The 17,143-nt window shown below is 33.3% G+C and overlaps 1 protein-coding gene across 5 annotated transcripts in view; it reads right to left on the minus strand.

Annotated features, from left to right (window-relative positions):
* Positions 1 to 17,143, minus strand: part of Rabgap1l (RAB GTPase activating protein 1 like) — a 663,388-nt gene that overhangs the window by 569,398 nt on the left and 76,847 nt on the right. For all 5 annotated transcript variants that reach the window (XM_047519817.1, XM_047519815.1, XM_047519816.1 and 2 more), the window contains exons 6-7: positions 8,613 to 8,770; positions 7,108 to 7,218 (exon numbers count right to left, since the gene is read on the minus strand). In XM_047519817.1, coding sequence (XP_047375773.1) covers positions 7,108 to 7,218; positions 8,613 to 8,770 — 269 coding nt within the window. The remainder of the gene's footprint in view (positions 1 to 7,107; positions 7,219 to 8,612; positions 8,771 to 17,143) is intronic.

Here is a 17,143-nt window from a genome sequence, read left to right on the forward strand (position 1 = left end):
ATATTCATACATGCACATGATATAACAACATAATTTGGTAAATATCATTACCCAGTACTTCCCTTCCCTCTGCCCTTACCTTGGACCCTTTCCTCTGCTCTACTGGTCTCCCTTCAATTTTCATGTGATTTCTCCCCCATCAACTTTTTTCTTTTTTCCTCTCTAGAGTCCACATATGAAAGAAAATATACAATCCTTGACATTCTGAATTTGGCTTATTTCACTTAACAAAGTGTTCTCAAGTTCCATCTATTTTTCTGCAAATGACATATTCCATTTTTCTTTATGGCTGAATAAAACTCCATTGTGTATGTATGTATATCACATTTTCTTTATCCATTCACCCGTTGATGGACAGGTAGGCTGGTTTCATAGTTTGGCTATTGTGAACTGTGCTGCTGTAAACATGATTATGCATGTACCGATATAGTATGCTGACTTTAATTCTTTAGGATAAATACCAAGGAGTGGTACAGCTGGGTCATATGGTGGCTTTAAGCCTAGTCTTCTGAAGAATCTCCACACTGATTTCCAAAGTGGTTATACTAATTTACAATCCAACGACCCTGTAAAAGTGTCCTTTTTCTCTACTTCCTCGCCAGCACTTATTATTGTTAGTATTCTTGATGGCTACCACTCTAACTGGAATGAAATGAAGTCTCAGTATAGTTTTGATTTGCATTTCCCTAATTGCTAATGACACTGAAGATTTTTTTCATATATTTGTTAGCCATTTGTATTTCTTTTTTTATTTATTTTTACTTTGACAGACTGCATTTTAATTCATTGTACACAAATGGGGTAAAACTTTTTGTTTCTATGGCTGTACATGATGTAGATTCACACCATTCGTGTAATCATACATGTACATAAGGTAGTGATGTCTCTCATTCCACCATCTTTCATACCCTCACTTCCTCCCCATCTCATTTCTCTCTACATAATCCAAAGTTCCTCCATTCTTATCTTACACCCCATTCCCCCACCCCCATTATGTATCATCATTCACTTATCAGGGAAAACATTCAGCCTTTGGTTTTTGAGGATTGGCTTATTTTACTTAGCATGATATTCTCCAATTCCATCTATTTACCTGCAAATGCCATAATTATATTCTTCTTTATGGCTGAATAATATTCCAATGTGTATATATACCAGTTTCTTTATCCATTTATCTGTTGAAGAGTATCTAGGTTGGTTCCACAATCTAGCTATTGTTAATTGAGTTGCTATAAACATTGATGTGGCTGCATTACTGTAGTATGCTGACTTTAAGTCCTTTGGGTATAAACTGAGTAGTAGAATATCTGGGTCAAAACTGTAAGGTGGGTCCATTCCAAGTTTTCTGAGGAATCTCCATACTGCTATCCAGAGTGGCTGCACCAATTTGCAACTCCACCAGCAATGTACAAGTGTGCCTTTTACCCCACATCCATGCTAACACCAATTATTGCTTATGTTCTTGATAATAGCCATTCTAATTAGAGTAAGATGAAATCTTAGGGTTGTTTTAATTTGCATTTCTCTAATTACTAGAGATGTTGAATGCTTTTTCATATATTTGTTAATCGCCTGTATATCTTTTTCTGTAAAGTGTCTGTCCAGTTCCTGGGTCCATTTATTAATTGGGTTCTTTGTACTTTGGGTGTAAAGTTTTGAAAGTTCTTTATAAATTTTGGAGATCAGTGCTCTATCTGAAGTACATGTGAAAAAGATTTTCTCCCATTCTGTAGGCTCTCTTTTCACATTATTGATTGTACCCTTTGCTGAGAAAAAGCTTTTTAGTTTGAATCCAACCCATTTATTGATTCTTGTTTTTATCTGTTGCACTCTGGGGGTCTTGTTAAGGAAGTCTGGTCCTAAGTCAACATGATGAAGATTCGAGCCTACTTTTTCTTCTATTTGGTGAAGGATCTCTGATCTAATTCCTAGCTCCTTGATCCATTTTGAGTTGAATGTTGTGTAGGGTGAGAGAAAGAGGTTTAAAAGAGAAATTAGGAAAACCACTCCATGCACAATAGCCTCAAAAAAATATTTGGGAATTAATCTAATAAAAGAGGTGAAAGATCTCTACAATGAAAACTACAGAAGACTAAAGAAAGAAATTAAAGAAAACCTTAGAAGATGGAAAGATTGCCCATGTTCTTGGATAGGCAGAATTAATATTGTCAAAATGGCCATACTACCAAAGGCACTATACAGATTTAATGCAATTCCAATTAAAATTCCAATGACATTCCTCATAGAAATAAAGAAAGCAATCACGAAATTCATCTAGAATAAGATCTTGAATAGCCAAAGCAATCCTGAGCAGGAAGAGGGAAGCAGGAGGAATCACTATACAAGACCTTAAACTATACTATAGAGCAATAGTAAAAAAACAGCATGGTATTGGCACCACACTAGACGGACAGACCAATGGTACAGAATAGAAGACACAGAGACAAACCCACATAAATACAGTTACCTCACACTAGATAAAGATGACAAAAACATACAATGGAGAAAAGATAGCCTGTTCAACAAATGATGCTGGGAAACCTGGAAATTCACATGCAGCAAAATGAAATTAAACCTCTATCTCTCACCCTACATTTACAAATATTGAAAGAGTTGTTCAGGGGGGTTGAGTTCTTTATATATTCTGGATATTAATATCCTATGTCAGAAAAAAAACTAGCAAAAATTTCCTCCCATTTTGTAGGTTCCCTCTTCATATTTTTAACTGTTTCATTTGCTGTGCAGAAGCTTTTTTAGTTTTATTCTTATTTCCTAAGCTTCAGGAGGCCTAATGAGGAAGTCTTTGCCTGTGCCTTTATGTTGGAGTGTTGATCCTACATTTTCTTCTGAGTTACAAAGTTGCCTGTCTAATTCTAAGTCTATGGCTCATTTCAAGACAACTGTTGTGCAGGGTGAGAGAGAAAGATCTTCTATATATGGATAGCCAGTTTTCCCAGGAACGTTTATTAAAAGGCTGCCTTTTCTCCAACTTGGTGCCTTTGTCAAGAATCAGTATCTGTATGGGTTTGTCTCTGTCTCTTCTATTCTGTTCCACTGGTTTATGTGCCCATTTTTATGCCATTACCATGCAGTTTTTGTTACTATAGCTTCGTAGTATAATATAAACCAGGTATTGTGAACCTCCAGCATTGCTGTTTGTTTGTTTTTTGCTTAGGATTGATTTGGCTATTTGGGGCCTTTAATTCTTCCAAATGACCTTCAGGATTGTTATTTCTAATTCTGTGAAGAATACCATTAATATTTTGATGAGTACTACATTAAATCTGTGTATCACTTTTGATAATATGGTCATTTTAACAATATTAATTCTCTGTATCTTAACATGGGAGGTCTTTCCATTTTCTAGTGTCTTCTTGAATTTCTTTATTCAGTGTTCAAAAAATGTCATCATAGAGGTCATTCACCTCCTTGTTTAGATTTATTCCTAGGTACCTTTTTCTGTTGCTTTTTTTTTTTAGAGAGTATTGTGAATGGGATTGTTTTCCTGATTTCTTTTTTCAGCAAATTCATTATTGGTGTATAGGAAAGTTATTGCTTTTTGTCTGTTTTGTACTTAGGAAATTTTTCTAATGACAGACACATACTGATTCAAAACAGGTTCCTCTCAAGTAACTTAAGCATAACATGAGATAACAGGCTCTGGAAAAATACCCATACTCTGGAAAAAGTATCCAAAGGGTAGTTTAGATGATGATGAATCTCCTACTGAAGATTATTAGAAAAAGCTGAATTAAACTATTTTATGAATATAAAACGAAATGTATGTGTAAATGTCTAACCAAGTTACCAAAAAAGATACTAAAATTACACCCTCAACTATTCCATCTATATTCATCAAGGTTTCTATATTTAAGTTAATCAAACTTGGGGCTTCTCATTGGGAAAAGAAATGCTTTATATTCAAGCACAGTTTAGGTATGATATACTGTTTAATTATAAAACTCTAAGATTTTGAAATAATACTTACTCAAAGTTAAATCATCCAACACCTAATACTTTATTATGTAACTACAGACTTACTAAATAGAAAGTTGCTTTTTTGTTACATGCAAAAGGAAATGCTCAAAATAATAAGGTCTATCATTAAGGATACAGAATTTTAATGGTTACTAGTGGCTAATTCTTAGACAATTTAAAAAATCAAAATTTTAAGTACCAGAGTGAATTATAAAGTACTTGAGAAAAAAAATGAAATCTAGGAGTCCAAACCAAAAACAAATAGTAAATAAGTGGAAGAAAAGAGAAGGCTCTGATTTACAGCAGAATGCCAAGGACTGATGGTAATGTAGGGAAAGTGCAAGAATTGAAAAATTATTATTTTGCAATCATAATCTTAAAGACTAAATCAGACAAGAATCATGAATAATTGCTAGGTCAAGAAATTTTGGAGAGGAGCAGAATGTTTTTATGATCTTAAAAGTGTGTCCCCACAATCCACTTACTAATTATAAGGAAGAGGAAAAAAATTAAATAGTGAAGAAATTAGACATCTTTACTAGGTAATCAAACTACATCACCAGCAAGGGACTGATGACTCAAGAATCTCCAGGGCTGCAGTTGTAGCTTAGTTGCAGAGCACTCGCCTAGCATGTGTAAACGACTGGGTTCAGTTCTCAGAACCACAAAAATAAATAAATAAATAAATAAATTTTTAAAAAAAGAGAGAATCTCCAGATATGATACCTTGTGAAGGACACGACATCACCCCCAAGGTAATGTACAACCTGAATCTAATCACAAGGAAATATTAGTCAAACCCAAAATGAACAATGCTATATTAATGAGGGGAAAGGAATATATTCTTCAACATATTTCACATTTTAAAAGAAGAAGGCTGTAAAAATGTTCTGCATTGAAGAAAGTTATAGAAATATGGCAACCAAATATAATATCTGAATCGAAAATAAATCCTGAACTGGAAGAGGAAAAAAAAAACGTTATTAGGTTAACTGACAAAATTGGAGGACAAACGAGAGGTTAGATAAAAAGTACTGTATGAATACTAAATCCACTGAAGCTGACAAACATACTATGATTATGTAAGAAATACTCCTATTCCTAGGAAATACGTACATAAATATTTCGGGTAAAGAATCATATGTATGTAACTTCTTAAATTGTTCAGAAAAACAATTTGCATGGGGGTGGAGGGTAGGAAAAAGAAGGTGATGGGGGGACAGGAGAGGGACAACACAAAGCAAATAGGTTATACTGTTGCCAAGAAGTAAACTTATTAAAAAGTATATAAGTGTTCTCTCCAGTATTAATTTTTTAAAACTCTTCTGAAAGTTTGAAATTGTTTTCAAATGAAAAAATTTAAAACTGCTATTATCTAATGCTAGCCAATTATTTTAATTAAAGGGTTACTGTATGTAAAAATAAAATCATATTCTTTTAGGACTTTAATATTTAGCATCAAAAGTGCCTTTTTCTCTTCAGTTAATTTTTCATCAATATTAAGACACTATTTTTTATACCACTAAGAAGGAGGAAGGTGACAACTGTAAGATGCCATCAACTCTAAAGCATATCACACTTTAAGGGATATTAAATATGAAAACATATGTCTTATGAATGATGAAATACGATTTTTATACATGATCAAACTTCAAACAATTTTTTAAAAAACATGGATACATTACCATACCATGGTGACTTGATGCTGAATTGAACTTTTTCTGTTACCCAAAAATAGGCAGCCAGATCCAAAGATGAGAACAAAGTAGAACTAAGTATTCTACTTTCCAAAGAAAACTAAAAATGACTGGGAACTACACATCTTCTCCTAACTTTTTAAATAAGGACAAAGGGGTCATGATGCCATCAGTCGGCATCCAATTGCCCCACCCTCATTCCAATACAGAAAATGTAGAGCAGAGAAAGAGGGAACAGTCACAGTATACAGCAGTCTTGACGAAAAGGTTTTTTTCTCTTGATCATCAATTTCTCCCACTCCTTGAAGCCAAGTGAATAAGAACTTGTATTTCCAATTTTTTGCCACTACAAACAACATTGTTTATTAATAAACATCTTTAAATATATCTTTATATAGAAGTACTCTTATCTCTAACAGAATGATTTCCCTAAGGATAAGACCAATGTATCCAATTATAGGAATTTTTTAAAAAAATCTTTTTAGATGCTGCCACATTGGATATTTAAAGTGGATATACACACACTCAACACTTCCATTAACATGAGAACATTATTTTCCCCATATCTGCACCATCACTACATATTTTTCCAATCTGATATCTTATGGTTACTTTTATTCGAATCTCTGTATTTGTGAATTAAGACATCTTTAGATATGTTAGGCAACTCAATAGTTTTTCCATGATTTATTTATTCATATTCTTGTATATTTTTCTTTGTTTTCTTCCATTTAGAAATACATATTACAGATATCATGTGAAATCTATAATACAAATTTTTTTCATGCTATCGACTTCGTTATAGTATTATTTTAGTATAGTATTTTCTCTTCAGTTAATTTTTCATCAATATTGACACTATTACAAGAGTTTTGTTTTGTGAACAGCTTTCCTGTGAGAGAAAAACACACATGTCTATGCATTTGTATCTTTTTTAAACATTTTTTATATACATACTTTTATTTGTATGTGGACAAAATACCTTTGTTTTTTTATGTGGTGCTGAGGATCGAACCCAGGGCCTCACACATACTAGGCAAGCACTCTACCACTGAGCCACAACCCCAATCCCCACATTTATATATTTTAAAAATATATATATCTGTATTTTAAGGCTTGTCTAATGGAAAAATAATTGAGAAGTTAAGGTGTTTGTGGCTTTATGAGTAAATAAGAGACAGAAAGAAGGGTTGAAAGAGTTATTATTAAAAAACTAAGGTAATTTCATGTTTATTTTCCCCATCAACTGAGACTTTCAATTACAAATAACTTAAAGTGAAGACAGCATTATTATTCTCATCTTCATTTTTAATTGGAAAGAATATAGTGAAAAGTCACATTGAGCAAGAGAGCTGATACGATAGCATGTCTTTTGAGACATAATATCAATGTCAGTACAAGTTTTGGTAGCACTTAGGAGCAAGCTACTTACCTCTCAATAGCTAATTCTTTGTTAGAAAGTTGCTGCACTGTAATCACAACCTTCTTCTCTATTCCTTGTTTTAATTTGAAATAAAATTTATCTCTATCCTTAGGCACAGGACTGAAATATTCAAAAAGAACAAGAATTACCAATATGATAATATAACCAAGTAAGATAACCTATTCCAAGGTTTGAACAAGACAATCAAGTATTTAAGCAATGACACTCTCTTATTCTTAAGACGTGCTAAACTCTCACCTTGCCATAGGTAACAAACTATAAACTTTATGGTTAGCAACATGGATTTTCCATTAATTTTGAAGTTGGACTTAAAAAGAGTCTTACATTTCATCTCCAAACCAAGGTTAAAACCAAGCTACAAAGAATAACAACAAGATACAATTGCAAGTTTTAATTTTTAAGTTTAATAAATTTTAAAATATAGTTTATTCTATATTTTTAAGATTGTCACATTTCTGGTTTAGCTGGTTGGGTGGTCAGGAGTGCCTATCATACAGTGAAACCCAAGGCAAAAACACTGAGAACTTTAATTTCAAGACACAAAGAATTCAAGATGATTATGACATATCCAAAAATGTATACAGAAAAGATTGACAAGGAGATACAGACAGTGGTAAGTTAGTCAAATTCAAGCTAAGCCAAACTATTCTTTGTGGGGAAGCCAATACTGAAGATTGAACCCAGGGGCACATTACCACTGAGTTATATCTCCAGTCTTTGTTGGCCTGGAACTGCAGTCCTCCTGCCTAATTCCCAAGTAGCTGGGATTACAGGCATGTGTCCCGATCTCCAGTTAAACTGATATTCATACAATGAATTAATTCATTAAAACAATAAATATCAAAAATACAAGTTCTTATTGGAAAAAGAAAAATACCATGAACAACTTATTTGACCTGAGACTCAGTTTCTACATCTATAAAAATATATATTGATTACCTGCCTAGTAATTATTGTTACAATTAAAGGCACAGCTAATGCATATCGGTGATTATTAAATAGTATAAACATTTCTTATTAATTGCCTGTTTCTGAACTGGAGAAGAACATTTTAAATGTATAATAGAAAAAATGGTTAATCAAATGACAGTTAAACCATATAATATACTATTAGTAAGCATTAAAATTATTTTAACACATTTTAATTAAAATTACATTTTAATTAAAAATTTTCTTTCCTGAAACAGAAAGAAAAATCTTGTACATATATATAATCATTTAAAAATTCCCTTAAAATAAATAAAGGGGATAAACTAAATGTTAGAAGTAACTATCTATGGCTGGCAAGATTAAAGCTTCTCATTGTTTTTATTATTTTACTAAATTTTCTATAATAAATATCAGCATTTTAAAATTATTAAGAAAATTATTTAAATAACTGAAAAGCATCAGAACAATGAAAATATTCACCAAATATTCCTTCACCAGTTTAACACTTTATGCCAATATTTCAGGCATAATGATATTTTTTTTTTCTTCTCAAATTACCTCACCTAAAGTTTCCTTTTCCATCATCTTCTTTTACCTCCAAGGAGACACTGAAGGTAAACACATCACTGTCAGGGGTAGGAATAATCGAGTCTTTAACATCAGACACTTGTCTGGAAGAACGTTTGAATGCTGTACAGAAACTATATAAAATTCTGCTTACCTAAAAGAATAAAAATGGAAATACCATTAGCCATGAGTTTTAACTGCATTCTGATACCCTTCTCTCCTAATTTTTGAGCTTATTACTTTCCATGACCACAATTTTCTTTGATAAAGGATATATAATCAAAGAATCTATTAGTTATTTAGATACTGCATAAAAATTTTTATCACTTATACACTAAAGAGGGGTGAATCGAAACCATATGTGGTGGGGCTGGGGTTGTGGTTCAGTGGTAGAATGCTTGCTGAGCAAGTATGAGGCACTGAGTTTGATCCTCAGTCCCATATAAAAATAAATAAATAAAACAAAGGTATTATGTCCATCTACAACTAAAAGTATTTAAAAAAAAAACCCACATGTGGTAAATGTAGATCTCCTAACTCTAAACAATCACATCCTGAAGACCATCATCAGTGTGAAGTCCAAGAGGAAAAATATTGCTAACAGTATCCCTCGAAAGGTAAGTTAATTTCACAGAATTTTTTTAACTTTATAATGAAAGGACATCATTTCAAGTATGACATATGCTTTCAAACTTAACACAGATAAAATTCCAGTATAAACACTAGAGATGAGATGATAACATTTAGGAGTTGCAACAAGGATCTGGGAATCCTGAGAATGAAGAAAGACAGGAAGATGAGGTGCACTCAGGAGAGAAAGCAAGTTGATGTCTTTCACCAGTGATTCAGAATCTCCCCCGGTACAAAAATGCACAATAAGCCTGGCCAGGGGGGTGGGAGGGGGGAGCACCATCAGTGCCAGAGGGGATCACTGCAACGCTATAAAAAACTTCTTTTAAGAAGTTCTCCGATAATATCTAATAAAAAGGCGAGACTCCCTTCTAAGAAACTGCTAAGACAGCATGCACATCCTTTGTCAGGAAAAAAATTATTCTACAGACAAAGAATATTTTGTTATTATGGGAAATTTCTCCCCAATATGGACAGTCAGGGTCTCTTTGCTGTCTGATACAAAAATAGTTATCACTGTTAGGAAACTTAGATGTTATTTACCATATCATTCAATAATGATTCTTTACATGTATATAGGTCTTTAGTTTACATGCTCCATTAATACACATTGCAATATCTGATCTTCCAAAGTAAGCTTATAAAGCAGCCTGACAGAATTTGTAATACTTTTTGCAAATGATTAGAATGGGATTCAAAACTTTCTAAAAATCATGTGACTATTAAGTGATTAGGTTGTCCAGAATTCTGATTTGAGGGCTTGCTTTTTTTTTTATTTTTTTTGGTTGTCAATGTACCTCTATTTTACTTATTTATACGTGGTGATGAGGATCAAACCCAGTGCCTCACATGTGCTAGGTGAGTGCTCTCCCACTGAACTACAAACTCTGGCCTGAGGGCTTGCTTTTTAAGGAGACTGCTTCCTAATATTATTTAGATTAGCTCCCTGATCATCAATGACTTCCTCTCATAGAGTAGTAAAGTAGGGAATCAAATTCAATGAGTGTATATGTATATGTGTCTAGCTAGAGTAGAGAAATATGCCCAAGTGTGTTCATATTGAGGAAGGGAAGCTACACTAATTAAGAATTCTTTCCTTTTAAAAACAAAAATCATCTTTCAAATATTCTTGTTTTGTTTCTTTCAACTCTGGTATGTAAACTTGGTAAAAAAAAATAATAATAATAAAGTAATTTAAGTTCACAAAAGAAGCCATATCAATTTACAGGTGTCTCTAGGCTTTAAAATACACTGAAATATTGGAATGACTGGATCATAAGATAATACTAAAATGATGCCAGGCTCTATATCTTCCCAATGTACATTCACAAACAAGGTTTTAACTCAAGTCTTCAATTTCTCTTTTCACTTCTCTCAGACTCAGAGGACTAGAAACTGAGCCATAGAATAAAAGCAAATTATTTAGAAATAAGCATTCATGATAACATCCTTTGAAGAGATTCTAGTATTTTTACTCAATGTTGTGGTAGTATAAAAATACTACTTCTGAGAATGAACGAATGGTGAAATGGTCTTAATGTATTCTATTAGTATTAGGTCATTCTAATATCTACCTAAATATATTTACACATACATACATATACAGATATATACAGAAATAAATGGCTCATATTTTCCCTAAAGCAGCAAAATATTATAAATCCCACACCTTTCTACAAGTTATTCTCTTGTCTGCAAAAGAAATATCATAACATCTCACACTTGTGAACCTGAAGCAAAAAACAACTTCAAATCTCTTAACACACCCATAGGTTGAATAATGAAACCAAGGTGAAATAAGAGGGGTAAACAAAGGTCACATTTTCAATACCTCAAAATGTGAGGTAAAAAGGAGATTATTCTGAATATTAACAAATCTTTCACTTTAGATAAATTCAAATTGTCCCTGAATATATTACTCTAGGAATACAACTTTTGTAATTTGTCTCAAAGAAGAATACTTCCTTCAGCAGTATAATTGTGCAGTCTTTCTGATTTTCCTACTTTTGTTTTATTCATATATTCTGGCATGAGTTTTTTCTGTATACATACAATCTATTACATTCAAAAACAACTAGTCCTCAAACTTTTAGTACTCACATTTACATATATTGATCAGTGATTACCCTGAATTCCTTTTCAATGTCAAATTAATAGTTTCCTAAATTAGCTGATGAACATTATTTTTTAACATTTTTAACAACTGTAGAAATGTTCCTGACCACCTAAAGTTCAACTATGGCAGTAGCACCGTATTTGGTTAACAATGTTTATGAATTTTTTAAAAAAACTTTACCATGTAAATCCATTATAATCTTACATAAACAAGTAAAAACAATAAAAGCAGCAAAGGACTGATATTCATAAGAACTATAGGTCTCAACTCTACATACAATTAAGACGATAAATTCAATCATTCAAAACATTTTTGAGTTAGGATGCTAGGGATACAGGAGAGAACATGGAACTTATATTCTAACAAATGTAAGTTGAATGTACTTGGTTTGGGAAAGGAGGAATAATTAGGTAAATCAAAAGCAAAAATGTCGAGCTGGGGAGATAGCTCAGTCGGTAGAGTGCTTGCCTTGCAAGCACAAGGTCCTGGGTTCCATCCCCAGCACCACAAAAAAAAAAAAACAAAAAAAAAATGTTTAGTCAAGGTGCATACTTATCAAACTTAGCTCAATAATTTTAGTGTTAAGAAGGAAAACAAACATAATCAAAGAACACACTAGAAATATGCCATTGAAGACTACACCTACAAGGTAAAGTGTAAATAAGGACTTTAAACTACTTTTAGTTCTTTGGGTACAATGTACTTCACGAAAATACCCAGAAACCACTCTGGATGCAAGAACTCAGGCAAGAGTTTATTAAGAGGGCAGGCAAAGTGTCTCCCTGCAGGGTGAGAGAGAGAGAGAGAGAGAGAAAGAGAAGAGAGAAGAGAGGAGAGAGAGAGAGAGAGAGAGAGAGGAAAGAGAGAGGGGGGAGAGAGAGAGAAGAGAGAAGAAAGAGAGAAGAGAGAAGAGAGAGAAAGGAGGAGAGAGAGAGAGAGAGAGGGAGAGAGAGGGGGAACGGGAGAATGTGCCTGCAAGAGAGAGAGAGTGAAAGCAAGGAGGACACAGAGAAAATGGCGGGGGGAGCTATTAAGTAGTGGAATTTCATGGGCTAATAGCAATGGACCAATGGCTGGTGAGGAGGTTCGTGGGCTAACAATCTGGGTTGTAAAGTGTTGTGTGGGAAGCAGAATAATGGCAGCAGCAAAATAGCAGATCTGATGCCAACACTTCCTTCTCCTAAATAAAATGTGAAATGCAGTGTCTACTTTTTACACATTCAACTACAATGTATTTTAAGTAAGCAACATAATATGTGAAAGTAGGGAAATACCTGTATATAATTTTAGAAAAATTAATAGTCAAATTCCAATGATATTTATTCTCCTCTGCCCCTTTTTCATCCCTTCATCTAACCCTTTAATTTTCTTTGTATCAGAGATACCAACAACCTGGCCACATCAGAAGGCTACACCAAAAAAAGTCAAAGAATTGGACAAATTCTCAAGATGGTAAGGCTTCAGGAATTTATTTTTAAAAGGTTAAGTATATGGGGCTGAGCCAGAGTGGTAGAGAATGATAGGGAAATAAAACAGACTGCACCTTTCTTTTGGAGAATTATGTACAATAATACATTAATTTAATTAACAGCAAGTAAACTGCATTTAATACCAACCATGTCTTAACAAGTTGCTATTTCCATCAAAAAGGTTAAAATCATTTGTAAATTCTAATTATGAACAGGCTGAATCCTGTAAGTAATCTAAGAACTGGAAAGGAAAATTCATAAACAATGATTATCAATGTCTATGATTCTAGAAACAAAATGGATAGTCAAAATTATGTGAAGAAAATTAAAAATACATACCATGGCAAAGACTTCACTATGTTACACTATTGAAATACACACAAAAAAATTATCAAGAGTGGGCATTTTCACTGCAGAAGGCAAAGATTTATTGATAAATAATACAGAACAATTTTCCCCCAAAAGCAGTACCCAAAGAGAGTACTAATAAACACAAAACTGTGTATCTGCTTGGGGTGTTGGCTGTTATTTTTGAATGAGGTTGGGAAGATGATGCTTATAAGTATCTGGAATGGAAATATTCCAATATTTTAACCATGGTGAAATTTGGATCACCTTTTATTTTCTTCTTTATTTCAATATTTTACGAAGTCTCAAATATGTACTATATGTTAAAAATTCAAACAAAGCTATTAAATAACAAAGTATTTACTTAAATACTGCTAGGTTTTCCAAAATAAAGCCTTTTCATTAATATTGGTATATGATAACCTACTCTTTCAGAAATACCATATATCAAGAAAATGTTCACCCAAAAAATGTAGAAAAAACATTCTATGAAGAACATCCTGAAAGATGCATGCTAAAATTTTTAAAATGACCTGCTTAAATATGTAAGTCATTGAAAGAAGCTATTAGATTCACTATAATTAAAAAATTATCCAAGAGTTTTTTTTTAAATTATAAAAATCAACTTAAGGAAAACATAACAAGAAAATTTCTGAATTATCTTTCAAAATAAGGCACTTAACCAAATAACCACCAAATGAATATGTTTTTAGAAATATTTTCCCATGCAAAAAGTAAGGTTTTCATAAAAATATACAGTGGCATATTGGCAAGCCCAAGAAAAAACACTGCATTAAAAATTGATCTTCCCAATGATACCACTGACATTGACACAAAATATCTTTGAATGCCTTTAACTCCAGATGAGAAAAACTGTGCTTTTAAAATATAACACTGACAGTGGCTAATATTAATAACTACACTGTAACACAAAAAAAACCACTTTGAAGAAAATGATCATATTGGGTAACAGAAATAAAATCTTAGTCAATCAACCCTTCTAAAGTATCTTTTAAAATTTCTGTATAATATATCCATAAGGATGTAACTGGAATAAGTGTCCCGTTGGCTATTTTCAGTATATCTGGTATTTTGCTTTGACTGCAATATTTTGGCAGAAACCTAGCACATAATTCTCTCTGTACAAAGATCACTAACATTAAGATAATTCTGGTTGAACTGACCAATTCTTTTGCCATAGAACACAGATATCCATTCCAACAGGGTCCTGCAGAAGAATATCCAGAGTCAAATGTGTCCAGACCCTTCTGTGGGAACCCCTAACCCTTGAATCACAGCTGTCCTAGAAAACCGTCATCCTCAAAGGGCTCCCCTCTACCATCACTGGTGCCTGCTGCTTGAAGGGTTCTATAGTGAAGTGAGAGCATCGCAGTGACAGCTGACAGTAGCAGCCACAGTTACTCCTGCTTGGGAAGCCATCTTGTCTTTCACAGGAAAACCTCTGTAGATGTCATCCAGGGACTCTGGGTGGGAAAATAAAGAAGAAAACAAATCAGTGGCATCATCATACAGTACATACTTAAGAAAAGAATGTCTGTCACATGGCTCCTGGGCTATCTAAGCCAACTGCTTAAGCCCACTAGGCGGGACTTAACTACTAAGGACTGTACAACTGTAGTTGTTCCTCTACCACAAAACAGGAAATTTCTGGGAACCAGATAACCAGTAATTAAATGACTATCAGATTAACTAAAACCAATTATTTTTTGAGGGAAGAGAAGATCTTCCACAAAGGGTGGTGCAAGGCAATATATGTGCCTGATAAATTCCTTTATAAAACATAACTGAAAGACAAAAATTCACATTTTCTCTGATATTTAAGCAATAAGAAAGTTTTGCTGAAAATATATAATTCCTTACAGCAAAAGACTAACTTCAAACCCAGCTCTATTATCCATTCCCTTAGCCTGGAGATAAACAAAAGGTAATCACACAATTCATCACCCAAAACCACAGCCCTTTTGAGAATACATAGAAGGGTAGTAGCAATAAACCTGGACAATAGGCATAAAGTAGGACTGCTCTAGGCAAAGAGAAACATAAGAGCGTGATTCCAAATAAATATGTATGCCCATGGGTGTTATGAGTATCAAGTATGTGCTTGGAACATGCCTTGCATAAGCACTCTATTTATATTGGAAATAGATATTTAGAAATGATATCTTACAATAAGGTTCTATGACCACCATCATATATTTCTCCTTCAAACACTGTATATTGCCTACCACAAATGGCCCCACAATATAATACTTTCAAAAATGTTCTCTAAATATGCAAATCACTTTCTCACAACATGCAATGTACGAAATAAATAATCTAGAAATATAATAAATATTCTTTAATACAATATCCCAACATGGGTCAGTACAAGAATTCCACATTTTTTCTCCACTGATTACCCACTATTAAAGCTTTCAAAAATAAACATTTCCCCAAGTCAGAAACAAGTAGATACTATAATCCCATAAGAGAGTTTTCATACCATCACAGTGACAGAAAATGCAGCACGGTCCCTTTCCATTTCCTTCTGTAGCAGGGTATCTCTCTCTCCAAGCAGCAGGTTCTCCAGTTCTTCAACGTTCACTTTCTTGCTGTTGGGCTCCAGTGATCCAGAAACCACACAATGTGTTAAATGACAGCTGCCAACATGAAACGCCAGGACTCTACCATCTGCTTCCCCACCTCTGTAGCGGAGTTTGTAAGGATCAGAAAAAGCCTCCCTCACTCACAAACACCGATGTATTCTTCACATATTTAGAATCATGCCTGCTATGTACCAGACACACTAGCAACACACTTGTACTCATTTCACTTTCTGTCACATCTTTTTTGAGCAAGAAATGGAATATACATAGATACATAAACATCAGGATGAAACAGTTTAAGTCCTATCTGAAAAACAAAACACAAAACTTGAACTTCTTACACAAAGCATAGGTTCTGGCAGAGAATTTATATAGTTACAATCTAAATTATGTGTCCGTACATGTTCATTTAGTGTAAAACAAACTGATGATCACCAGGTGTAAGAATTAACATGCCCATCATGCGTATCAATATCACAGAGATCTACATTTCTAAAAATCCTAATTTTGTGTCCAGAAATAAACTCTAAAAACTCCTGTTATTACAATGGCTTGTTCATATTTCATGGTAAATGGAGATTAGAATAATTGTTGCTTTTAGCATTTTCAAAAGCAAATACACCTGAAACCTTGCCCATCAACTCCCATTTAACAATGCCTTTAAAATTATTGCAAGTTGGGGCTGGGGTTATATCTCAGTGGTAATGCGCTTGCCTGGCATGTGTGAGGCACTGGATTCAATTCCCAGCACTGCATATAAATAAATAAATAAATAAAAATAAAGATCCATCGACAACTAAAAAATATTTTTAAAAAATTATTGCAAGTACTAAACTTCTAATAAGACAACTTTTTTTTTTTTTTTTTTTAATTTGGGGGCATTTCAAGAGATACAGAAAAGAATATTTTCCCATGTGTTTTACAACCATTTGATTCTGAGCTATTTCTCCAATCTAAGAATATGCAATAGTTAATTGTTAGGAACTTAATGGCATCTTCAAAAGACTACAATTTGATACCCCTTCTCTATGAGAGCATTTATATTTTTTAATTGTTAGTTTTCCAGAGCAAAATTCAGCCTCCAAGTGATAACAAATAATCACTAGTGAAAACCAGAAAGATCTATGAAACAATATTAGTACAACATCTAAGTGAAAGTAACATGCAACTAAGAGAGAAACAGGTATTGTTATAAGGACTTTTTTAAATCACATGGACCAATCTACTTTGGCAAGATGAGAGATGCAAAAACATTCTTCCTTTCTGAGTATAAGCAGATACTATTGTGGTAAAGTGATAGGGCAGCTCTCTGAGTGGTATATTTCTGTGATTCCTGCTAAACTCTGAAAGTGTCCTAC

This window comes from Sciurus carolinensis, chromosome 12 (assembly GCF_902686445.1).
Source record: "Sciurus carolinensis chromosome 12, mSciCar1.2, whole genome shotgun sequence".
Taxonomy (NCBI): Eukaryota; Metazoa; Chordata; class Mammalia; order Rodentia; family Sciuridae; genus Sciurus; species Sciurus carolinensis.